Here is a 24,791-nt window from a genome sequence, read left to right as displayed (position 1 = left end):
AGTGAGAGGTGTACTCAAAGGAGTGTGCAACGCCATTAGAGTACGGTCTCTTTTTTCGATTCTCTAAGGTCAGCATCACACACACAAGGGCAAAAAGAGAGAATATGGATGGATGAATACGTGAAATGGATTTAATGGATGAATCAATGAATGGATGGATGGATTAAACAGATATCAATCTTATAGACATGGGTCGTGTTATTCGTGCACAGAGAAAGGGTGCTGGCAGCATCTTCAAGGCCCACACTGTTGGTCGTAAGGGTGCCGCTCAATTCCGTGTTGCCGACTATGCTGAACGTCATGGCTACATTCGTGGTCTCGTCAAGGAGATCATTCACGATCCTGGCCGTGGTGCTCCTCTTGCTAAGGTATGGTTGTATAGAGAGTCTCCCCAATGCTGAGCTCCATGCTAACGATGGCTTTTTATGTATCTTCCTATTAGGTCGTCTTCCGCGATCCCTACAAGTATGTATTTAACATATACCTTTTGTATCCTATATATACATGTATACTCACAATGTATTCTCTTTTTGCAGGTACAAGCTTCGCACTGAGACCTTCATTGCCACCGAAGGCATGTACACTGGTCAATTCGTCTACTGCGGTAAGAAGGCCAGCTTGACCATTGGCAACGTTCTTCCTCTTGCTTCCATGCCCGAAGGTACCGTTATCTGCAACGTTGAAGAAAAGTATGGTGATCGTGGTGCTCTTGCCCGTACCTCTGGTAACTATGCTACCATCGTTGGTCACGGTGAAGATGGCAAGACCCGTATTCGTCTTCCCTCTGGTGCCAAGAAGGTTGTCCCCTCCACCTCCCGTGCTGCCGTCGGTATCGTTGCTGGTGGTGGTCGTATCGACAAGCCCCTCTTGAAGGCTGGTCGTGCTTACCATGCCGCCAAGGCCAAGCGCAACAACTGGCCCCGTACTCGTGGTGTTGCCATGAACCCCGTGGACCATCCTCACGGTGGTGGTAACCATCAGCACATTGGTAAGGCTTCTACTATGGCTCGTGATTCGCCTGCTGGTCAAAAGGTAATATCAAATTTGCTTGCTTGCTTCTCTTGGTTCTTTGTATTGACATTTGGGATTATCATAGGTCGGTCTTATTGCTGCCAGAAGAACCGGTTTGCTCCGTGGTACCAAGAAGCTCAAGGACTAATGGTTGTAATGTTTTGTCTTCAATCAAATATACATTCACAATCGATTTCTCATGTACTCTTTGTTTGTCTGGTTGATTGATGTGGGAAATGGTATATGGATATAAGGGATGATCAGGATCAACAATGTCATGATTAAAAGCCTTCAAGTGAGGATGTGCATTATTCATATCACTTTCGATGAATGGTGTGATGGGGATGAAGAAAAGCATTTTTACTAGATGAAGCATGTGGTATAATCGTATCAGGGGGGTGGGGTTGATGAGCGCTAGAAGGCATTACCGAATTCGCTAACGTGTGAAAAGCTATTGAGTACATTGAGTGCAGTAGATGGCAAGAGCATAGGAATCAGCATATCCATGGGGCCAACAATAAGCTGCTAAACGCCCAGCAGGCCCACAAAAACGTTTTTTGCATACGACACAGCAACGACTTGTTGTCTCTGCTTGAGTGACAGGTGAATCAGGAGACACTGGTGGGGTTGACAATTCATCTTTTGTTGCTGGGTTACGATCGACAATGGCCAATTTTTCCAAATACATCGGATCTGCAAGTGCTTTTTGCGTGTCATAAAGCAGTGGGTCTTGAGAACAATAGATGACATGGGACTTTTCATGATGAAGGTGAAAGACTACGGTGTCTTTTTTGGTAGGCAAAGCATCGAGACAAAGGACATAGCCACCTCGACTCACACCTTGGTCGAGCTCCATATCTGCACGACGTGCCAATTCCATGGCTTGAGCCGGTTGCACGTGAGCTTGAACAGCAAAACGAGATAAGAATGGTTTGCCTTTGGGAGGTGGGGCCGCTTCAAGTTGATCATCACACCACGCATGATGGTGCAAGCTGCTAGCAGGAGTTGCCAATGGTAAAAAGTCATCCGGGTAAAAACCTGTTGTCTCCAGCTCTTGACGTGGAACCACACACAGCATCCCTTGATCTTCATCATCATAAACGCCTATTGTATCTTTATATATGAGAAAGCTTTGTGGCTACGTGACCATGCTTTACATACCTTCCCAAGTCATCTTGCCAGTAAAGCCACTGATTTTGATCCCGTACTGCTTCTCAGCCAACAACGTGATGAAGTCAACGACGTATTGAGCCCAATACATGTAATCATTGAATCGCTCCTCTCGATCCCACTCGAGTATTGTTCGCTGTGCATGACTGCGTGGTGACACACGTTGGTTGGATAATTTCCAATGGCACCATACCGAAGGTGTTTTTGACGTCCCATCCTTTTTAGATTTGTACATGGCCCATGTTCGCTCTGAGGGTCTTCCATGCAAATGATGCACCACAGAATCAAAGCTGTTCAAATCACCATCTCCATAGGCGTTGTTTCGGAAGGCACAAAGACTATTTACTGCTTCGGCTAACTCTGGTGGCAAGGTTGGATGGATAACAAAATAGCCATCGAATTCGGTCAAGCCCATAACGCGGTGTATGTGTGTGTGGTGATAAGGAGGGAAAAAGCGTAGGTCACCGACAACATGGGGCACGGATCGTTTAAAGGAAAGTGTAGTTGATTTGATGATATCATAAGGTGATACCACCACCACTTCTTTAGTGGCTCGTGTATCTCGTTTTTGTTGTTGGCATTCATATTTTGGGAATTCACACAGCACATACAAACAAAGCGCACTAGACTCATTATGTACAGGACTTTGGCCCTTTCATTGTTGCAGCATACAAGAATGAGTCTGGGCCCTAGCTCAGATCATTATTGATGTACGTTGACAGTATACTGACGCAACCAGAATATGCACATTTGACTTTTGGGCAAGGGGTTGGGTGAATGGGATTTTGTAAATACATTGGTTATCGATGATCAACATGAGTTTGTTAATGATCATTCTATATCGAGGGTCTTCCGTAAATGTATCCGAGGGGTGGAAATGGTTGTATCATAGCTAAAGTTACTACGTAGCACGTATTCTTATCCATGTGATGATGATGATGATGATGACGCCATGTCCTTAAAAGAGTCATTGCCCACGTAAATTGGATGAATGAGAATGTCGATCCAATAATTATTCCCACAATGTGTCAACATGTTTTAATCCAAAAGAACCAAACAAACGAGTATACAGCAGAGGAAAAGAAATCGATTTAATGCATATCCTGATTACATTGACAGATCCATAGCATCGCCCTCTGATACATCAACAAAGTTGGTGATGGATTGTTTCAATACAGCAGTAGTTCCTCTGGGGTATTTGTAGCTCTGCTCCTTGATGCCACGCTCATTGGGTCGTGCATAGTTTCGCAAGTAATCGGTCTTGTCCTTTTCAATGACACACACATCCACATTGGAACCGGAACCGAGATCATTGAAAATACCGGCTTCAATAGCATCCTTGACGAGTTCAATAGCTTCCTCACGCTAAAGGGGTAAACAAAGGGTATGGGTCATGTGATCTCTCTTTTTCATCCTTTTTTTTATCCTTCTTACCGTCATATCAGCCTTCCACCTGCTCTCAAAGACACTCATTGCAGCCAACGAACCCGAGCCCATAGTGACGTAGGGAAGCTTATCGGTGCTGCCGTGAGGATAGACCGTATATAAATGAGGACCAGTAGCATCAAAACCACCCAACACCAATGCAGCACCAATGTGTCCTTGGTATCTATCATGTGACCATAGTGTCGATGATTAGATCCACTGATAGCTATATCGCGCGCATCCCACAATGATGATAATACCTGAACAACATTTGCTTCAACATGGTCATGGCAGTAACGACACGTGGCTTTCTTCCAGTGGAAAGGCTGTGTAATTCAATCTGGGAGCTGATCAAGTTGGTGGTAGCTTCGGTATCAGCAGCTGTGCCTGCACCACAGCAATAACTAAAAAAAAAGAGGCAAGCAAGCGTTGGTTGGTCACTTGTGTCGTAATAGAACGTTCATCGTAGCTGTCGTAATCCCCCCTCCTTACATGTTGGGTGCAATGTAGTGAATCTTTTCGCAGTTCTTGTCAGCCACGATGGGACCTTCAGTTGCTCTCGTGTCAGCACCGAGACAAAGACCATCCTATCAATGTACTTTAGTCGATGCTCATGCCAATCAATAAAGGTGGTGGTTTGTACCTTGAAGAGGACACCAACGATCGTTGTACCAGTGCTGGTTGCCTTGGGGGGTCGCACACCCTTAGTTTCCAATGCCTTATTTCTACCAAGGAGACACACACATGAGTGTGAGGGACAAGTCAATGACACTGGTCGCTATGCAATTTACCTTGCGTAGTTTTCAAAACTGAAGCCTCCCTTGGGCAAACTGTATTTGGTGGCCATGACGTGAAGTGGTAAAGGAAGAACGAGTGAGGAAATTACTTACGCGTAACCTCTCTGACTCTGAATTCACGTCATCTCCTCACCTTTCATGGCAGGATGGATGAGACATGCATAGATAACCCCCAATCCTTATTTAAAAGCAAGATTACACATATGAGACGATCCCACATAGGTACGTAACGTCGAGCAAATACGCAATTCCTTTATATAAGATATAATACTGATTGATGGATACGCTACTATGAATTACTAAGGAGTACTATTACACTATAACACATATGATTGCAAAAGTTGAAGGAATAAAAGCTATAGAATTGGGCTATCATCATGATTACATGACGTTTGGAGCAGCTGCGGTAGCTTGTTGTTGACCAATATCTTGGTTACCAGTTCCCATCTCATCAGCAACCTTGTTGAATCCTTGTTTACCAAGCGAAGGTCCTTTGCCACGTTGCTTTTGTTTTTGGCTAGGCTTCTTTTGTTGTTGTTGTTGCTGCTGCTCTTCTCCAGCAATGGTTACTGGTACCAACCTTCCTTGTTCGTTGGCTATGTACATCTTGCCATCTTGTCCAACAATAACAGGTACAGTACCGGCAGGACCACCTTCGGCACCACCAGCAGATGATGGGATTTGTCCCATACCACCCATACCACCCATACCAGCACCACGAGCCTTTTCTTCTTCTTCCTTTGCTTGCTGTTGTTCACGTTCTTTTCGTGCAGCTTCCTTTTCAGCCTTACGTCGACGATGCTTGGATTGCTGATCTTGAAGACTACGCACCATGTTGGTCTTGATATTACGGTTCAAAATCGTGAATAAACCAGTAGTCAAACTTGGGCGTGGCATAGTCGTAGTGGGTTGTTGCATTGGCATTGTAGTGTCAGCTTGTTGTTGTGCACCACCACGTTGACCCACAGCTGAAGTCACTTGCGCCATAGGCGACATGGGTTGTTGTTGTTGTTGTTGCTGTGTGGGTTGTTGCAATTGCTGTTGCTCACGCATAGCAGCGTTCCTAGTGGCAAGATCATCCAAAGAGGCGTTCTTGTTCAATGCTTCCTGATAGTTCTGCATCATGCTTGCGGTGAGTTTGGCATCAGCCTTTTCCACCGTCTCAATGATCTTGGCTTCCACAGCCTTGGCAATCTGTCGCTTGACAATGGATGTAGCCATAGGTTGGAATGTACGATACAAAAGACTACAGAAATTAAATGATGTCAATGATCCATCATGCGTGATGATGATATGAGCTGAGTAACTTACTTGTGGCGGCTGCCCTTGAATTTCACCTTGAGATGGTCAATGTGGGCTTTGCAATGGGCTACACGGAATGTGTGTACAGGATCATTGGTGTCGCTGATAATTTGCGTATCCACAGTCATTCCTTTACGACGACGACCACCAATCTTCATTAACATTTGTTAGTACTCTCCTTGAATACAATAAAAGATAATAAGCAGTACTACTTACAGTGATTGTTGCCACGCCACGATCATACAGCTTTGGGAAACCTTTCTTACGCTTGTAATACCACACAACCTGTCAAACGAGTATTAATACCACATAGACCCATGGAAAAATTTCACTTACATCGGGGATGGTAGTATTGATCTCGGTCATTTTGATCCAGAATGATTGCTGATTAGCATTGGTGATGTCGCTGTATGGGCTAAACTTGATATAGTTATCCATCTATCATAATCAAGTATTCACATGAGTATCCATATTCTTGTATGCGTCAATCAACAATGCTTTTCTTACCTTGACTTCGACAAATCCTGGTAGCAAAGTGTCACCGGGAAGGACAACATTCTCGACAGCCACGTCAAACTCCCTGTCGGAATATTCAATAGCAGGAACAGGGATGAACTTGATGAGCTCCATAGCTGCTGGAATCAATGTCAAACGCATATCGGTAAGCAAGTTGGGCTTGAAGGCTGTATTTCCATCACTACATTTGTTCATGATGGCATTAGCTTGTGAAAAGAAGACGTGATGATGATGATGATGATGATGTGTCACTTACGCATCCAACCACAAGTCATTGTGGATCTTCTTGAAGCGTTGTTCAATTTCACGTGCCATTGGATCTTGTTCCATTGATAGCATGAAAGCTTTGCCTTCGGAAACCAAAAAGTCGGCATGGCTACGATAGCGACCCTCCGTCACTTGTCGAACACGCTCAACCATGTATTTGCCATCTTCAGTGGATTCATCTGAAATCGCATAGTTTGGCTCTTTTGCTAAGCGGCGGAGATATTGAGTAGCCTAAACGAATGATGTCAGTGACACGAATGATGGAGTATGCATGATGTTGTCTTACCTCATTGTAGCATTGTTTCAGCTCAGGATCATGGGTGACATCATTGATGGTCGTTTCAACAGCGTGCAACAAAGGATCCAATGATCGGCCTTGAGCCCAATCTTCGATAATGGTCTTGAGCTCAAGTTCAGCTGCTGACCAACTGGGGTCTGATCGAAACTCCTCGGTGACTTGTGATGCATATCCAGTAGAGGATTGAGTGACATTGGCTGCACGATAGCTCCACTTTTGAACGAGGCTGAAGATTGTATCGAGGGCTTGTTGATAATCAGGATGCTGTTGCACTTGACCAAGCACCGACTTGAGTCGATCCACAATGTCATCCACCTTTTCGGGTGGGAACTTTTGACGAGCGTAATCCTTAGCTTGTTGACCTTGTTGTTGCATTTGTTGTTTGGCTTTGGATTTAGCTTGAGGCGATTGCTGTTTGGCGTCGTCAACACGGCTGCGGATACTTTGCTTTGCCTTGCCAGTATCAAAATCACCCTCATCCAATTGGGATTGCCCTTGGTTAGCCATGTCTTGGAAACGCTCGTTTAGTTGTTGTCCTTGCTCATCCACTTGTTGTGACATCTTTTGCATAGAGCCGCTAAGTTTGCCGCTGGCGTCGCTAAAGACTTCTTGAGCAATCGACATGAGCTCGCTCAGCTGATCTCGAAAGTCGCTGTTCATGATGACCAACTTGAACACCTTGTACATAGCATTGCCGCCTACATTTGCTCCATATAAGCATCTATAAGCTTGCGTGCTTTTTTTTTTCGCTTACCTTCTTTAGCTTCTTCTTTCATCTCTTGTTTACTTGCACCACCTGTCAAATCTGGGCCTTGACCTAGATACATTGAATGTTAGCTTGAAAAGATATTCATCCCAAAAACGTCACTTACCTTGACCTCTTTGAACACGTTGATAATCAGTGCTGAATAAATGATAATACAATGATTGGAAAAGCTGATCTTGGTTCTTGACATAGAGAGCTGTTTTCAATGTCTGGATCAATTCTTGAATATCAGCTAGCAGTCTTTGGCCATCAGCTGACATAAGGTGCTGTCGTTCTTGAATGGCACGGATATTCAAAAGACGATCCAAAAAGTGTTCAATTTGCGCATTGTTGGGAAGTCTTCCGCTACGGACTCCTTCAATAAACTCAATCATCTCGACCTTGTTGCTGTCATCAGCCATTTGACTTGTTGGTCCAGCACCAGCACCAGCTGCAGCAGCCATAGGCTGTTGTTGTTGGATTCTTTGCTGTTGGCGAACGGAGTCTTCAGACATACGTCGCATGACATCTTGCCCTTCTTCCTTAGAAACCGGTTTACGTTGAGGAAACGGTTGTTTGTCGGTGGGAGGAGGATTGACAACGGAGTGTGCCATGATTTTACAATAAAAGAGTGGAAGAGGAAGGAAAAAAGATTTGGATCAATGAAATTCATGCATGCTTTAAAAGAATAAAACGACAAGGGTTGCACAATAGCGCACGTCTATAATACTACGGCACGCACATACACACATACACACACTATGACATGGGTCTACATGGCTATACGCGACACGCTTGACCAAAAATAGGAGAAAGAGGGTTTTACTTGCATCATTTTTGTACAAACATATCACATAGATGATCGATTTCCTTTGTGTAACCTGTCAATTGGTCCTCCACTCGTAAACCACCCACGCGTTGTAATCCTGGTGTAAGAGGAAAGAATTCGAGCCGTGTCTCAGTCGTCTGATTTGGGCCCACTTCACCCAAGTATCGGGTACTCAATCCGCTCAATAATACTGAACCCATCTTGGTCTTCACGGCTGATAATACCAATCGCATGTTTTGTGTTGAATGATTGCGTACACGAATACCCAGCTGAAATGGGATTTCCAATTGCACCTGAGCAGGTTCATCCTTCTCCAGCCAAAATGGTTGTACTTCCACATCATCCAATAAGGGTGCTTTTCGAGTGAGTTGTGATGTCTGCAATCGCCCCAAATCTCCCATAGCTGAACGCCATACAATATCAAGTTTACCGAGAGCATTGGTTGTGCGTGCCATACGATCATTGTTGGGATCACGTGGGCTAAGCATATACAGGTATTGGCGTACGTCTTGTGGTTGAATGAAAGGGTCCCCAAATACACTCTTCTTTTTCTGGTTGCCATCCTCCTCATCCTCCTCCTTCTCGTTGACGATTGTGTTGAGATCGGTAAAAGTGAAATGCTCTGATGGATCAAATTTCATGCGTTCGAGATACATCGGACCCACTGAGACATTTTGTAGTTGAGCTTCAAGGAATACACGGCCATCGATCATGTTGTTGACTTTGGTCTTGACAGCCAATGGATTGGATACTTGGAACTTGTAGAATTTACGAAAATGACGACGACGACCTTCAGTGACATAATGAACGGAGCAAACCAAGATGTGCACACCCAATTCTTTGATTTCATGGGATACATTGACCGAATGGGTAGCTTGTGCGTCTAAGGAATGTCGTGGTGTGGTGGTGGTATCCGATAAACTAAAGCGCTGGGAAGAGGTCTGCAACTCAATCTTGACGCCGACTTGATGAACAAGTTGCTGGGCCTCGTTATTGATACTGACAAGTGTACTGAAGGTCTCCCCCAAGTAAATATTGCCAAACGACGAAGGCAACTTGAGCATTTGACTAAGGCCAAAGTCCCTAATCTCGAGCTGATCTTGCTGGGTATCCACCGGGTGGGATGCAGTGAGGTCTGAAATGTTGAGCGATTCCAGTCCCTCGACTAGCGGTTTATAAGATGACGACTCGTAATAGACGGATGCATTGGTTGCCAAGAGGGGTCTCGACAGGCGCATTACTTTGAGTGACAATGAGTGTGGTGTTTGGCTGTCATCTTGGGTTGACTGTGTTGGTGATAAAGACGCGGATCCTGGTCGCGGTGAGGAGAGTGGAGAAGCGTGTGTAGACATGTGCTGCCCAAGATTTGGACTTGCAAGACAGCCTATCAAGGTTCATTGTGCCGACAAATGTAACCTCCATTTCTTGGTGTGCTATGATCATCCCATCTCAATCATGCTTTATATGATAGAGTGTGTGGAATCCTTTATGATGTAGTAAATGAATGCACATACATTGTAATAAACATTGAAAATGTCGTATCACACGTAGTACTTTTGTATTCAAGGAACAAATTGATGGTCATCAAGCGTGCCCTATGATGCTAGAAAACGTTACCATCACCACCACAGTGTATCACCCCATCTTGTCACATGAGGATGGGGTTTGCTTGGTTGATGTGTTGTACAAGCTTTTCATTGTCGTGCCCAACAAGGAGACCCGATAGTAGTAGCATGCATAATAAGAGAGAGAGAGAGCTTGTGTGTATAGATAGGATTGATAGCCTCCATAACGATTATCTCCCTAACAACGGTAGTCAAGATCGGCCGTCATCTTCCGTAAAAAGACGTAGATTCATGCGGTGGCACCCATGTTGAATCATCCCTGATAGCACCAAACCACCCGTTTTAGGTTATTGATACTGAGGTCAGATTGCACTGTATCATCATCACCATCTTCTTCTCTTTCCTATTTTCTCACTCTTTCAAAACACCCCCAACCACACACACACACACACACCTCTCCTCAATGACGGTCCTCCCCTCACATTACTCTGAACGCTATATCAATCAACGATACAACAAGGCACTGCAAATTGTCCAACATCTCCCAGCCACGTCAACCTTTCAACCGACAAGAGAAGAGAAGCTTCAGGTAAGTGAAACACACCGGTGCCTTTTATTCATTACAAGACCCATTGACATTGTACAATAGCTCTATGCGTATTACAAGCAAGTGACACACGGGGATATCGATACTGCACGACCCGGAATATTTGACATGGTTGGCAGAGCTAAATGGTAGGAGAGTTATACATGTGATGTGTATGCTGCATAGAGATTAATGGGTCCTATCTGATAGGGATGCATGGAAAAAGTTGGAAGGAATGGAACGATTGGAGGCGAAGCATCGATATACCGAGACGTTGTTACGATCAGCTACCGAAGTAATGATGATGAGTGTGGGAGAGCGGCATGATCGATAGCTGGGTCTGTAACGCTGTTTCTTTATCAATGCAGGCATACAAGCGCAATTCTGGGAGAGAAACAGCTGAGCAAATCATTCATGCTTTTGCTTTGATGCGACAACGACCTGTGGGGGATGAGGATGATGAGGAAACAACGACGACTACAACAACGGATGATGATAACATGATGATCCAAGAAGGCAAGTTGGTTGTGGTGGTTGTGGAGCGCTTTTTATTACAACAATTCCCTGACTAGAAAAGGCAAAAATAGATGAATCATCCAGTGTGGATGAGGAAGAACGTGCTTATCTTCGACAAGTACAAGCATTCTCTTTACCAGAAGCACCTCCTCGACCACGCCGACCGATATCTCGCCAACAACAACAACAACAAAGACGATCTTGGTATTATACCCCTTCCAATTCATCCACACCAACACCCGATAAGCTGCGTAGCACACCCGATGTGCCTCTTGATACCAATCCATGGGCACCACCTATTCCTCCTGTTGGATCCTCTTTATCACAACGCATGGCCAATGATTCTAGTAGCAGTGATGATGACGATGATGATCAAGTTACCTCCTCTTCACGACACAGTCGACCAAGAAGTCGTGCCCTATCTCCACGTCAACAACAACAACGTGCATCTTTGATGGGTCGTTTACCAGCATTTCAAGGCTCTCCCGCTTATAGCACATCCTCCTCAGCTACTGCCACTGCACGAAACACACAACAATTACGAACGACGAGTAATCGAGCTACCCCTGAATTATCGGTCATATCATTGGGTCCTGTCACAAAACGAGCTCTGGAATCATTGCAAGCTGAAGTCATTGCCTTGAATGGACGCATCGATGATCTTCGAAAAGAATTGGCTGATAGAGACCAACAAAGACGAGCTTCAGCAGCACCTACCCCCTTACCATTATCAGCACAGCAACAACCACCAGCACGATCCACTTCTCAGTTACCACGTCGCGATGGAGATGATGAGGATGATGAAGATGATAGTTGGAAATGGGTTATCAAGGCAAGTTGGTTGAAAAACAAAGAGGGTTGATGATGATACTAACAGGGGGATGGGTTTTTCTTTTTACTTAGGACGCCGTCAAACATGCATCAGTAAATATCTTGACGGTGACCCTCTTTTTCTTGATTCTGTACAAACGAGGAAGTCCAATAGCCTATGTCGTCAGTGAGCAGTTTACAAGGCTTTGGCAAGTTTTCAAGCAAAAGGCGCTCTCCCGTATTATTGTGTAGTTTTATTCTCTATATTTATATACTTCTTTATCTTACTGAGTAGATATAAACGTAATACGAATGCTTTTTCCCTCCCTTCCATCGCTTGATTGTATGATCTTTCAACGATTACTAGCTCAATGATGTACGTTCGGGTTTAAAGGAGCCATAAGTGTTATGGGGTGGACCCATTGAACAATGAAGCAGCATGAGAAAATGAGATGATGATGAAATGGGATGATTGTTTACTTTTGAATTAATGCAGAAGAGAGAGAGAGAGAATATATATATGGCATGGCGTGTGCGAAGTAATTCTATTTGCGTGCGAAATCAATGAGACATAGGCCGTAATGGATTTGTGCCGAGAGACGATTGAACTCATCCGTTTGGACATTCAAGGTTTCCTTTAACTTTTTGTGGATGGCGTTTTCAGGATTTGCAATAATTAAATCGCCATGGATATTCAGGAATGCATTAAGCCATGCTTGGGCCATTTCAAAGTTCTTGCGCGATCGCAACATAAAGACAATGGCTTCAACGTAAGCATTGAGATAAAAGAGGTCATTTTCAACAGGCATAGTGCGAATCTCAACATCCAGGGCAGAAGGACTAAGGGACTTTGTATAGGCGACCCATTCAGCAACTAGTATCCAAAAGTTAGTATAGTGTCCCTTTTTCTTTTTCGATGTGGCAACTTACAATCACTCTTTTCATGGCCCGCTTCCAAGTATCTTGCAAATTTGGTTCGTACATCAAGTTCTCCAAGGTGGACACGGCGTGAGGAAGTCTTGCTTTGATCATCATTGTCCATTTTATCCGAAAGATCAAATTGTGCTTTTGCGCCTGGCAACGTTGGTAGGAAGAAGGGTGCTTGTTCAGGTGCTTTTGGAGCCTCTTTTGGCTTGTTTCGTTGCTATAAAGGTCCACCTTGGATTAATACGGATCCTTGAAATAACATTGTTTTCCTTACCTTGATGGTATCCAGGTTCAAGAGATTATGCCATTTGGCACGAGGTTCAAGCGACATTGTGATCATATCATCAGCCAACTGCTCAACAGTTGAGAAATCTTCATTCAGTGTAGCTGGTGGTTCCAAGTCCTCTTCATCGATATCTAAATGCAAGGGGGCATGTTAATCCATACATCCTCTTCTTTCTTAATGTGTTGCTTTTTACCTTCATCACCATAGCCTTCTAATGCTGGTAATGCCAATACTTCGGCCGCATCGTCATCCGTTATGCTGTGTAGAGAGACATTGGCGAATTGTGTGCGGTTGGCCCTAATGTAAAATGAAAACATGAGAATCACGCCATGGTATACCATCCATCCCTTGCCAACAATTACCATAAGAATACGCCAACATTATCAACATGAGCTGTAGCCAAAAAGTCACCAGTGGGAGAAAAGGTTAAGCTTGACACCACATCTTCCACCTTGAAGATATCAACCATGGTACTGGATGGGAGGTCCCAAGTACGCACAGTGGCATCAAGTGATGCGGAAATGATCCATCGACCATCGGGACTGAATGCCTGAAATTCATGCAAACGTTAGCATCACGTAAAGTCTTGATTGATTGATCCACTTACAAAGTCTGTTATCCGGTTACGGTGACCCCAGAATTCACGCACCACCTTTTGTGTCTCGATATCAATCACCCGAATACCAAGATCATCACATGCTACAGCCATCAGGTTGTTGTCGCGGTGGAATTGCATGCCAACGATGGGTGATTCCATAGCGATTGTGTGCAAGACTTTGCCGTTTTGGAAATTCCAAATCTTGATGTTTCTGTCCACTGATACACTGATCAAATAACGATTGGTGGAGTCACTTGCAAGGCTTGTCACCGCCTTTTTGTGTCCTTCAGGTCCAGAAAACGTCCTTCGATGTAAGCCTGATTGCAAGTTGAACATTTCAATTTGTCCCGAAGCACAACCAATGATGCCAAAATTGCCGCATGCACTGATATTTACAGCCTACAACGTATTCTTATGAGTAATGCTTTCACACATGTATGATAGAGAGCAACCATATACCTTGATGGAACTTTTATCAGAGCTTAATAATGCATGATCAGCCAAGGCTTTCGATTTCGTAGACCAAGTACGTGCAGCCGAATCGTTCAGGTGACATGTCAATACATTGGCCCATTCCTTTTCTTTGGCAACATCTATATATGATATCGCGTTAGTACTCTTCTTTGCTCATCCTTTGTGTAGGTCTCTATATCAACTTACCAAGTGCCATGTCTGTGATGATGGGTAATTTCAGCGACTCCAAAGATACACCTTTGTCCTTTGCTTTCTTTGCGATATGGCCTTGTGACATCTCCACACTTTGTGCATCACGAACAGTAGAGAACCATCGAAGTGCCTGATCTCGACCCGCTGAGACAATCACCTTGCCGTCCGAGCCATAATATCTGATTTTGGATGGTGGTGCATAATGGCCGCTACGACCCTTCAATGGTAATGGAACTGCATTGTGCTTTTCAAAGATCCATTGCTATAAAAAGTTGCATTAATAACATGTCAAATGCATCATCCATGCCATGTATACTTACTGTGACAGCATTGTCGGCACCAGCAGTAACTAAGATTGGCTGATTATTCAAGAATGCGATCGAGGACACCAATCCAGAGTGAGCGCCCTTCATGTCGTGTGCTAGTTTCCGGTTGGCAAGATCCCATAAAGCAACATCACCATGCATGTTGGCAGTAGCCATCATTTGTTCCTCATCTATCGGGCTCCATCAGTATCACTTTCTCCTTCTTGATCATGCTTCTTTGATAAATACCAGTTCTAAATGAGATAGCCGTGACACGATCCGATTGATAAACGGTATCAATTCTTTCATCCATTCGAATGTTGTAGAGAACAATGCTGCCATCCAATAAACCAATTGCGACCACATCCACCACTGGTGATTGTTCCAAGCATGTAATGGCGGATCCAAACGATTTGAACTGATAAATCATTTTGCTGACACGTACGTTCCAAATCTGCATGGTGCCTTGAGCACTGGCGACTAAGATCTTGTTGAGATATGTGCTGGGATGGATCATCTTTGTTGCTGTGAATGCGTCACCAAACTCAATGGCAGTGTATAAATCTGAATTAAAATAAGATTAGGTCCCACGACTCCAAATGGTCTCCATGGAAACACACAAAGCCCTTACCTCCTGATGTCAAATCCCACATTCGGAGTACGTTGTCATCGCAAAGTGTAGCCACATGCTGACCAAGGACAAGAATCTGGATAATCTCGTAATCACCTTGATCTTCACCCACACTCATAAACTACAACTCTCATTTAGTATTGAATTATCACCATTGTATACGAATACTCACAGGTTTGCCTCGTTTGAATCCGCTAACAGTGCTACCATGAGCGACATAGGTGATACCTCCTGCAGCTGTCATGGCTGTAATACGACCCGATGTTTGAGGACTGACAAAGAGCAACTGCATCTTGTTCATCTATTATGTACACCCATAAGCTCTCGTTTTCTTTGTACAAAGGTGCCATATATAGAGCCATACATTGTACGTTTGAAAGTTGTGGCCGACGCTGGTGGTGAGGAAAAACTCTTGACCTCGTGTTTCGACGACGAATGGGACATCGTTGGTAATGTAGCCGAGTGCACGGAAGGGCTGGAAGATCCTCGATCGTGCAACATGTTTGCGTTTCTCAGGTTCGATTCTGCGTCGCTTTTCTTCCGGGGCTACCATGGCGGGTCAATGTCGAGATCGATCAAGAAGAGAGCAACCGTCAAACAATTTTATGGCCGCTCCCCAAGTGCCTGCCTGAAATAGTCACACCCATTATTCATGCCCGAGAAATTGGCCTCTTTCATTGTGTGGCATCCATGGCAATTACGGTGTCCCTATCAAAGCCATTCAATAGCGCACCTTGTAGAAAAATGTATTGTTTGATAGCTTTATTCCTTGACTAAAAGATCATGTCACATGATACTACTACGTATGTTTGCTCAAGTACCTCTACAAAATAACGCAATAACTCGAGAATAGCGGCCTGTGAATCATGTAGCATTCGTCTTGGTGTATTATAAAGAGAAGGAGGAGGAGGAGACGACAATAAAAAAAGCGAATGATACATGGTATAGAGTCAACAATCACGCCCAAACCTATGTCAAAGTTGATGTTATTGATCGATCCTTTCCATCCTAAAACAATTGCATACCTTGAGAGTGGCATCCCAACTACCTGTGCAAAGAGCCATGCCATCATTTGACACACCCAAACATGAAACACGGTTCTCATGAGATGATAAGACACCCACTCGTTCACCCTTGAGCGTATCCCAAACATTGCAATTGTAATCATCGTAACCAGCAAACAGCAAACGGCCCGAAACTGAGAAATCGACCGATGTGATACCACAAAGGATTGATTCGTGGGTATAGGTGCAGAGCTCTGTATCTGCCCGTAAATCAAAGAGTTTGCAAGTGGAGTCGTCAGAGCCGCTAACGATTGCGTCACCATTAGGGAAGAACTGCACGGCATTAACATCGGATTCATGACCAACAAAAGTTTGTACACATCGCTTGGTACGAATATCCCACACTTTGACCGTTGTATCACATGCACCAGTGACAAAGACGTTTGGATTGGGTCCAATCGAAAGACTACATAGATAGATGGATTAGTTTAAACATGGAATTTGAAAAGATTGGATGCAAGGTACCTCATGACATCTCCCGAATGATCTGCAAATTCCTCCGTTTTGACACCAGCATCGATATCAAATAGCATAGCTGATTTATCCCCACTCGAAGTAAGAATTTGCCTATCATTGATGAAGCGGCAACAGCTAAGGTAGCCCGTATGTGCTGATAATTCTCGAGCTGGTCTAACAGGGCCATCGCGTGTTCTGAGATTGTAGATGGAGCAAATATTATCGAGACCTCCACATGCAACAAAATTGCCTGATGCCGAATAGGCACATGTCATCACCCAGGAAGAACGTAAAGGGATCGCATGGACTTTGTTGGTGGTATAAGCATCCCATACAATGAGCTTGCCATCCTGTGAAGCAGAGACGATATGCCGCTTATCCGCTCCCCAATGCATCGAGTAGATTTTGGCAAGGTGGCCTTTGAGTGTGCGGCGAGCCTTCATCACAATACGCGGCAATGATTCGATATCTTTGGCCATTTCTTGGACTATAGAATGCTATCATTAGAAGAGGACTGGATTGGATCAAGTCATAATCTACTTGCGTGTGCTATCTTCTAAGGCTTCTTTTCTTCGTTTAATACGCTCCTTTAATGCTTCTGCTTCTCGCCGAGCAGCTGCGATACGACCAGCGATCTCACTGTCGCCATTCATGATTCAGAAGAGAGAGAGATGAGGAAATAGAACAAAGAGAGGAGACAAGTTGAAGGAGAAGGCGAGAAAAGAGAAAAAAAAGTAGCTTTCATTGTAAAATAGGGGTGTATGTGTGTATGTGCGCATGTGCGTGTAGTAGTAAAAAAGTGTGTGTCTCTCTTTTTAGGACATTTGACAAGAACGAGGGCTGAGGGTGGGATGTGTCCCAATAATTTTATTCATGCTTCGGGTTGCGTGTGTTCCATACCAAAACGAGTGATCATATCTACCAACTCTGCAAACACTTGCTTTTGCTCGGGTGTTGCCTTGCGTGTTGACTCCTGGTTACCGGTACATCCTTCAGGTCCTCCTCCTTTTTCATAATAACCACACGTCAGACATCATCTCGTGGTGCATAATAAAGCCATGATAGATTGTTACTTACCATTGGCCCATTGGAAATCATCCACAGAAAACATAATGGCCGTATCCAATCCATAGATATCTTCGCTACCAAAGGGCTCTTCAACGGGTAATTGTTCAAGCTGTTGTTTGATCATGCCGATAAGGGATGTCACTTGTTCACTATTACACGCCAACGTCATCATCAGATTGCCGTACTACTACTACTACTATGTGTCTCTATAGAGTTCTCCCCCCTCAACTTACGTGGATACGGCACCAGACTGTGTCAGATAATCATTCTTGGCTTCAGGCTTCAAGCTCATGTGCATCACGGTCGCACCACTGCTGCCATCGCCCCTAATTTCAACTACTTTCCTGTAATGCAATGACCAGAATGAATAAAGGCTATGCCATGTTTGACGATCTACTTGTTGCTTACTTGAGAGTCGGACCAACAAAACCACCAACAATGCCTTCACGAAGAGTGAGTCTAAAGGTAGAACCGGTCATATTGGCTTGAACAAGTTGTGTGTAAAAGTGAAACGCAACGAGGAAACTAGCGAACAACGCCAAAGAGTGTGTAAGACGCAGCATGATGACCTTGTGGAACAAAGATAGCTGCAAGTAACCGGAGTACGATATAAAGAATTCGATCATGAGATTATAAAGATTCCCAATGTTTATTTGGAATGAAAATGAAAGCAATGCAATGCTATTATATGGAATGCAGGATATGCGCATCATGATGGTAGTAGGTATATAGCTGATGGAGGAACCGCCTTAATTGTGCTCATCTACAAAGAAATTAATGAGTTATTGTGAACAATGAAACAATCGTTGTCGGCTTACCCAACCAATCCTCGTACTCTATTATAATGAGCAAACATTGAATCAGTCATTACGTACACCTCCCACAAGAAAAACTTTCTCATTGTACTCCTACATACCTTCTCTGGTCATGCCGTGGCCGTATCCATGATGGTTTCCTCCATGATGTCCGTAGCCTTGGTGATAGTTGCCAGGGATAAAAGTGCGCTTGGTGATAGCATCTTTAAATTTGTTGAGTTAGCTACATAAAAGATTCATCTCCCTATGAGCTCACTTACCTCTGACAGCATAGCTTGCCACCATGGTTTGGACTATCAAATTTGCTGAGTACGTACTCCCATTATGCGAAACCTATTTCATTACTTACATCGGTCGTAATAAGCGTAGGGGAAGCAGCGAGGGGGAAGGTTGGCGTAAGTGTTGAATACAGGGCGACGGTGACGCTTGGTTACGGCATCACCTAATGATCAAAGCTTTAGTAATGCATGATTTAGAATGTTTTGGTATTATATCCATACCCAAGTCTTCGTAGAACTCGTCATAAAACTCTTCATAGAATTCCTCAAGGTCGTCAAGGTCATCGTCGCACATGCGAAGCACTGCATAAAAATCAGCCGCCATGACCACCATGTAAAATGTCCGCTTCACTTACCGACATCGTACTCCCAAGGTGTCATGCAGTAGGGAGAAACATGCCAATCGCGCTTGGTGAACTCATCTTCATCGTCATAGTATTCATAATCACAAGCTAAAGATCCATATACAATGATCAATGAGCTTGCCTTTGCTTGACACCTCAACTCGCTTACCTTCATCAGAACGTTCGACGAAGACTTCACAATCGCCACCATCCTCACAACGCTTGTTGTTAGTGGTAGGAGCGCCTGAGACGACGACAGAAAGAGCAGCAAGTGCCAATGAGATGGTAAACAAGATGCGAGCCATGTTGATTAATAAAGAAAAAGATGAATGGATGGATGAATGATGGTGGCAAATCTCCTTTTGATGATGGGCTTTATATACCTTTTATTTTCATATATCACTGTTCTTGGGTATCGTACGCTGTTGATCATTCCCGCCAATCTGTACACGATCCTCCTATGGATTCTGATGGGATAAATTAAAGGGGAGGAGGGGCCAAGTGTATCTGTGTGGCACATTGGCATTGTCCACTGCCGGCATAAAAATGTGGTTAAGGATAAATCGATGGCAAAGAGAAAGAAAGCGGGCCATCGTAACTTTACTTGTGGCAAATAGGGGTAACAACTACTTGAACCCAAGTTTATTATGTATCGTATGCATGCAAGTAGGCAATGGTATGAAAGAAAGGGATTTAACGTCGACATGGTAATACATGCATCTAAGCGTATCTCATAAAAAGTTGTATGACAGAAAGATTTGGTTTTATTCGCAAAGGCCAGAAACTTCTAAATGAATCTGTCAAGAATCTTGTGCTTGTGTTTGTTTTGTTGATCATTTCCAGAGAGCATAACAATCGCCGCCTCATACAAAGTTTAATAATTGTCGGCATTACCACTGCCATTGCCTTCATAACGTTGCTCATCTTCAGGTTCATAGCGGCTACGGTCTTCACGTTCACCAGAGTATCTTCTCGAATGTCTAGCAGGGCTACGGGAACGAGAGCGAGAGCGTTGGCGTGGAGAACGAGATCTGGGACGGGGAGAACGCGAACGATCACGACGACGAGAGGGAGAGCGCGATCTCGAACGTCTTCGGCTGGATGCACCGCCACCACTTCCACCAGCACCACGATCACTATTCATTATGCAAGGGGTAAATAAAAATTGAACCATTTGACTCGTCACATAATCTTGATAACTTACGGGCAATCACGGGCACGATGACCTGGTTGGCCGCATTCACTGCAATAGTGTTAGTCAACCTTAAACTTGTAGCATAATAAACAATCCACTTACAAGCAACGGTTTTCTTCAAAGCGCATAGCACGTTCACCACTGTGGACAAACAAAGAAGGTGATCATTTTTAGCATACTCATCAAGCGTGTGTGTGTGACCCAACTGCAACATCCAATGATTGTGTGATTGTGATTCTGCTTACCTTCCCTTGGGCAAAGAACTACAAGGATTATTCTTTGTATGAGCATACACATTCAGTTAGTTCCATTAGTGCTGTAAAGACTTACCATTCTCTTGAACTAGAATGGAAAACAAAGAAACTTGTTGAGCATCCCTGCATCTATCCTCTTTCGCCATACTGAGCACATCACTTACATATGTCCTGTTTTAGAAATTCGTTAGTCAAGATTCTCAACCAGCATATGCATATTCATCCACTCACCGATTTCACCGCAATTGTAGCAACGTTCACCAAAACGGTCGTTTCTACGGTTTTCGTAACCACGTCGGCTCTTTGCAAATTCAACCTATACATAACAACAGATTAGAATCGGAAGAATGCGAGCCAAACAAAGACCAATAATGACGTACGATGATACGATCGCCTTCCAAACGTGTGCCATGGAATTCTCTAATGGCATCTTCGGCGTCTGCAAAGTGAAGTGCATTGACAGATAAATGAATAGAGAGAGAGAGATAGAGAACGCAGCGTTCGTAGTTGAGTCAAAAGTGTCGCCTTCTTTTTTCACCAGGCCTCCCGCATATTCGCCACCCAAAATACAGCAATCGACAATCCAACACCATCACAAAAAGAGAGACTAGAGACACGCACCACGTGGATCCTACACATCCAATCAAATCATATCATTAGTCACTGCACAAAGTGGATGTATGATGGATTTACTTACATCGTATTCAATAAAAGCAAAGCTAGACTGGATAAACAAAAAGTATGCATGAATACTAGAACCATTCTCTATCTCATCTCGTTTGCTTCATACCATGAGTTCCAAATCCCTCACTCTGCCAAGCTTGGAGAACATGCGATCTAAATCACGCTCGCGAACGTAACGGTTCAAGTTTCCTATATTTCGTCATCAGGGATACCGACCTTAGAGCTACCAGATGATAACGAATGCGCACTTACCAACATAAAGGCGGCGCATGCCTCTGGGGCGATCACGTTCGTAGTAGGACATGTTTCAAAAAGGAAGAAAGAAAAGAATACCGGCACTCAGCGGTGGAAAAAAACTGGTCAAAACCTGTACACTCTCCCATTGCCATCGTTCAATGAACGTCGTGACTGTTTGACATTATGCAGCTGATCAAGGAATTCCCTTCACTTATCAACATCATCCACCATGTTACTATAAGACTTTTTGATCTGGCCAATGTCACCTACAATATTCAGTATAGCGTCATGAGGCATTTTGTGGGCACAATAACATTAACGCTGATCCTTTTCACCCCCTTACGATCCAGAATGTTAGAGTGCTTAATGCAACTACCTAGATAGAGAAGATATATAACCCCTTATCCCTATTCCAACATTAAAATCCGCATTACGTTATATGTACATAGACCAATAACCTCTGATGGCCAAAACAAAACTTGTGACAATGATGTGATGGGATCATTTGTCATCCATGCACTCATTGGACTAATCGATGTATGCAAGACGAGGCAAAGGTTCCCAAGAGAGGTGCATGTGCATTATCCGACTTTGCTGCAACCTTGACATTTATGATCGTATGCACTCCTCTAGCGCGGCTGATTCGTCACTGATACAGTGTCATCACGGCTTTGACCATCATCGACCTTAAGTGTATATATACCATCTTTTATTACGAGGAACACGATTGGTACATGTATGCAAAGTGAAGGGCAACGTCTGCATGTAGAAAAAAAGGATACTTTGGAATGGATTGATTAAAAAAAGATAGATGTTTGGGCACCTGGTAGTAAGGCAATGGCTGTTGTTGGATCACCATTATCATGTAAAGTGTAAAACGGCACACACCCTTTTGCTATACGTGAGGATCATTTCTTTTATTTACGTACACCTATTGTCTATCGTGAGGGTGATGATCATGATGGGTGGATGGTGTGTATAGGGTCATTGAGTGGCGTTCAGTGTAATAGCAGTAGGGGATTTAAACTTGGGGACGGTAGTTCCACGACTTGAGACAACGCTTTCTCTTCTCTTTCTCCCTTCTCTGCTTTTATCCCATTCACGACATCCCGATCAAGGTAATGTATTCTAGAAGAGTGCTCTTGTTGGCTGTGAGGTGTTAATGTAGTTCTGAACTTGCATTGTCAGAGAGTGAGTGTGTCCAAGTGCTGAGGAATGAGCGTGGTTGGTGGTTGGTGGTTGCCATGGCGATACCGTTGCTGCCTCTTGTTCGTTGCTATTCCCGCTCTATGCTTGCTGTCAACAGGTACATTCACAGTCCAATGTTGCAGCCGAATTGGTTCCATTGACGCGTCAGCTTGCATAGAGGGCAAGTTTGGTTTCAAGACGTTGGCTGCTTTGGCGTTTGTTTCGGCTCAACTATACTACACCATGGTTTTCGGCTTCCAGTAACCAACAACAAGGGGCCTTTGTGTATATGGAAAAGGCAAGTACAATGAAACAAACAATGAAAAGGGTGTTTATTGTGTGTGTGCTAATAATGAATTGAATAGGTTTCTTTGGTTAGGCAATGCAACTTGTGGCATCATCATCATCATCTCTTTGGGTTCAAGTCCCAGCCTGTATCAAGTGGCCGCTGCCTCGCTCTGCACTAGCCAAGCGTGCTGAAAAAGCTTCTTGGAACGCGTCCAGGGCTCTATAGGCCTGTGTTTGAGTTGATGGGTCGATGACAATGGGTTGTTGGAAGAGCATGGTCACCGTGTTGAGGTAAAAGGGGATTTGCCGGCCGTGAATGTGTTGACATCAGTGCGAACCAATACGCTCTTCTCGTGATAGGCTCGTTATTTCCCTTGAGGATTTCTTTTCATGAGGTGGGAAAATGATTGGAAGGTCTGGGGATCACTCTTTCTTTGGAGAGGATGAATGAGAACAACTATGAGCCTGGACTCTACGTAAGTGATGTCCTTCCTTGCCATGGATCGAACTGGCCTTGCGTGATTCGTGCAGTGCTTTCTCAAGAACAAGGGATCGCCCGACGTTGCTCGTATGGTGGCGATTTGGTTTGTGAATTCCTTCTGATTTGCTTTCTTCCTTTGAGAAGATCGCCTAGCGGTATACCAAATCGTCATCATTCCGGTACCAGATGGTCTAACTTGCCTGCTTTCTTATTTGTAGAGACGACGATTACGATGATCACCCCATCTACAACAATGACAATGATGACGACAACGAGATTCAAAAGGAAGCCTGCAAGATCCCATTCTTTTCAACTTGTGTATTTTTCGATGTTGGTGTGACGGATGAGATTGACGGCTAGTGACGAGTACGAGTAGGAATGATGACGGAGGACGATTACGACGATGGTGGTGGCAATGTACAGTAGCAAGATAGCTAGATGAAATAAAGCATTGTTTATTTATTACACGCTTGTTGGAGGTTGCTAGCTTGTGGATCACATACTATTGCTTCGAAGATGGAATAATAAAGGTGGTCCGATTATCGGTCATGCAAGAAGTACATGGCTTTTGTGATACAATAAGGAGGAGTGGGAAGTGGGATGAGCTTGACGGAGAAGAGAAAAAGTGAAGAGATCCCTCCATTGAGTTTCAGGATGAGTGACTCATTCAATATGTATACGTATCTTTTTACATATACAAATTGATTTATGCAGCTCGACTTTCTTCTACATGCAAATGTGATGCATACCTTGACACACCTTCATTATTGGATGCTGTTTACTTACGTACCTTCACAAAAGACAATCATCATAATCATCCATTTGTGCAGCAAACCTGTCAAGGACATGTTTGTGTAACCACTACGTGCCATTTCGCTCAGCTCTTCATCTTTCCGTTAATGCAGCCGACACCATCCACTAGGAAAAAGCAATTCCATCAGGCTTACAGCCTAGGTAAAACATAAAGGCGCCTGTATCTCCAAACTTTACAATGAAATGTGGGGTTTTTATTAGAGCAATGGGCTCGGCTTGGCCAACAGCACCTTGGGTGAAAGTTTCACGTTCAATGTCGCAACTAGCCCAAAAAATATTTTTTTGGTCGTCGTCGTCGAAGAGGTCGACCCCCAGATCCAGTTTGGCTGGTGGCGACATTGCGAAATCTGGGATTGGCAAGCTTGATCGTGAAACT

The 24,791-nt window shown here is 44.0% G+C and overlaps 11 protein-coding genes across 11 annotated transcripts; 2 read left to right on the top strand and 9 right to left on the bottom strand.

The window, feature by feature from the left end:
* Positions 1 to 188: 188 nt before the first annotated feature.
* Positions 189 to 1,159, top strand: O0I10_000173 (60S ribosomal protein L8; the record flags this gene model as incomplete). The annotated part of the gene is made up of 4 exons (XM_058480287.1): positions 189 to 368; positions 443 to 465; positions 537 to 1,032; positions 1,097 to 1,159. The coding sequence occupies 4 exons, from the start codon at positions 189 to 191 to the stop codon at positions 1,157 to 1,159; spliced, it is 762 nt and encodes a 253-aa protein (XP_058348810.1).
* A 303-nt stretch (positions 1,160 to 1,462) lies between these two features.
* O0I10_000172 (uncharacterized protein) lies at positions 1,463 to 2,596 on the bottom strand (the record flags this gene model as incomplete). The annotated part of the gene is made up of 2 exons (XM_058480286.1): positions 1,463 to 2,115; positions 2,173 to 2,596. The coding sequence occupies 2 exons, from the start codon at positions 2,594 to 2,596 to the stop codon at positions 1,463 to 1,465; spliced, it is 1,077 nt and encodes a 358-aa protein (XP_058348809.1).
* A 692-nt stretch (positions 2,597 to 3,288) lies between these two features.
* On the bottom strand, positions 3,289 to 4,453 carry O0I10_000171 (uncharacterized protein; the record flags this gene model as incomplete). The annotated part of the gene is made up of 6 exons (XM_058480285.1): positions 3,289 to 3,546; positions 3,616 to 3,790; positions 3,867 to 4,010; positions 4,099 to 4,193; positions 4,250 to 4,331; positions 4,398 to 4,453. The coding sequence occupies 6 exons, from the start codon at positions 4,451 to 4,453 to the stop codon at positions 3,289 to 3,291; spliced, it is 810 nt and encodes a 269-aa protein (XP_058348808.1).
* A 331-nt stretch (positions 4,454 to 4,784) lies between these two features.
* O0I10_000170 (uncharacterized protein) lies at positions 4,785 to 8,145 on the bottom strand (the record flags this gene model as incomplete). The annotated part of the gene is made up of 9 exons (XM_058480284.1): positions 4,785 to 5,649; positions 5,715 to 5,857; positions 5,922 to 5,990; positions 6,042 to 6,143; positions 6,213 to 6,402; positions 6,478 to 6,719; positions 6,775 to 7,484; positions 7,541 to 7,603; positions 7,659 to 8,145. 9 exons carry the CDS (start codon positions 8,143 to 8,145, stop codon positions 4,785 to 4,787), a joined length of 2,871 nt encoding a protein of 956 aa, XP_058348807.1.
* Positions 8,146 to 8,362: 217 nt separating this feature from the next.
* O0I10_000169 (uncharacterized protein) lies at positions 8,363 to 9,712 on the bottom strand (the record flags this gene model as incomplete). Its single annotated transcript, XM_058480283.1, has 1 exon — positions 8,363 to 9,712. The coding sequence occupies one exon, from the start codon at positions 9,710 to 9,712 to the stop codon at positions 8,363 to 8,365; it is 1,350 nt and encodes a 449-aa protein (XP_058348806.1).
* Positions 9,713 to 10,388: 676 nt separating this feature from the next.
* Positions 10,389 to 12,089, top strand: O0I10_000168 (uncharacterized protein; the record flags this gene model as incomplete). Its single annotated transcript, XM_058480282.1, has 6 exons — positions 10,389 to 10,514; positions 10,575 to 10,660; positions 10,722 to 10,806; positions 10,880 to 11,027; positions 11,099 to 11,859; positions 11,931 to 12,089. 6 exons carry the CDS (start codon positions 10,389 to 10,391, stop codon positions 12,087 to 12,089), a joined length of 1,365 nt encoding a protein of 454 aa, XP_058348805.1.
* A 293-nt stretch (positions 12,090 to 12,382) lies between these two features.
* O0I10_000167 (uncharacterized protein) lies at positions 12,383 to 15,803 on the bottom strand (the record flags this gene model as incomplete). Its single annotated transcript, XM_058480281.1, has 13 exons — positions 12,383 to 12,711; positions 12,768 to 12,981; positions 13,039 to 13,181; positions 13,244 to 13,347; positions 13,413 to 13,600; positions 13,658 to 14,047; positions 14,108 to 14,241; positions 14,309 to 14,576; positions 14,635 to 14,810; positions 14,869 to 15,183; positions 15,251 to 15,371; positions 15,423 to 15,551; positions 15,615 to 15,803. 13 exons carry the CDS (start codon positions 15,801 to 15,803, stop codon positions 12,383 to 12,385), a joined length of 2,700 nt encoding a protein of 899 aa, XP_058348804.1.
* A 404-nt stretch (positions 15,804 to 16,207) lies between these two features.
* On the bottom strand, positions 16,208 to 17,423 carry O0I10_000166 (guanine nucleotide-binding protein subunit beta; the record flags this gene model as incomplete). The annotated part of the gene is made up of 4 exons (XM_058480280.1): positions 16,208 to 16,219; positions 16,276 to 16,720; positions 16,780 to 17,257; positions 17,315 to 17,423. The coding sequence occupies 4 exons, from the start codon at positions 17,421 to 17,423 to the stop codon at positions 16,208 to 16,210; spliced, it is 1,044 nt and encodes a 347-aa protein (XP_058348803.1).
* A 218-nt stretch (positions 17,424 to 17,641) lies between these two features.
* On the bottom strand, positions 17,642 to 18,317 carry O0I10_000165 (uncharacterized protein; the record flags this gene model as incomplete). The annotated part of the gene is made up of 4 exons (XM_058480279.1): positions 17,642 to 17,775; positions 17,848 to 17,987; positions 18,072 to 18,182; positions 18,247 to 18,317. The coding sequence occupies 4 exons, from the start codon at positions 18,315 to 18,317 to the stop codon at positions 17,642 to 17,644; spliced, it is 456 nt and encodes a 151-aa protein (XP_058348802.1).
* Positions 18,318 to 18,587: 270 nt separating this feature from the next.
* On the bottom strand, positions 18,588 to 19,580 carry O0I10_000164 (uncharacterized protein; the record flags this gene model as incomplete). The annotated part of the gene is made up of 8 exons (XM_058480278.1): positions 18,588 to 18,601; positions 18,657 to 18,674; positions 18,755 to 18,856; positions 18,914 to 18,946; positions 19,003 to 19,095; positions 19,154 to 19,234; positions 19,288 to 19,383; positions 19,445 to 19,580. 8 exons carry the CDS (start codon positions 19,578 to 19,580, stop codon positions 18,588 to 18,590), a joined length of 573 nt encoding a protein of 190 aa, XP_058348801.1.
* A 569-nt stretch (positions 19,581 to 20,149) lies between these two features.
* On the bottom strand, positions 20,150 to 21,712 carry O0I10_000163 (uncharacterized protein; the record flags this gene model as incomplete). Its single annotated transcript, XM_058480277.1, has 12 exons — positions 20,150 to 20,411; positions 20,480 to 20,518; positions 20,573 to 20,611; positions 20,716 to 20,733; positions 20,801 to 20,812; positions 20,889 to 20,895; positions 20,956 to 21,040; positions 21,105 to 21,163; positions 21,346 to 21,355; positions 21,422 to 21,448; positions 21,515 to 21,597; positions 21,661 to 21,712. The coding sequence occupies 12 exons, from the start codon at positions 21,710 to 21,712 to the stop codon at positions 20,150 to 20,152; spliced, it is 693 nt and encodes a 230-aa protein (XP_058348800.1).
* Between the last annotated feature and the right edge of the window lie 3,079 nt (positions 21,713 to 24,791).

Source organism: Lichtheimia ornata, assembly GCF_029851405.1.
Source record: "Lichtheimia ornata isolate CBS 291.66 chromosome Unknown scaffold00001, whole genome shotgun sequence".
Taxonomy (NCBI): Eukaryota; Fungi; Mucoromycota; class Mucoromycetes; order Mucorales; family Lichtheimiaceae; genus Lichtheimia; species Lichtheimia ornata.
Note: the sequence above shows the minus strand (reverse complement) of the source record. Positions and strands in the feature narration are given on the sequence as shown.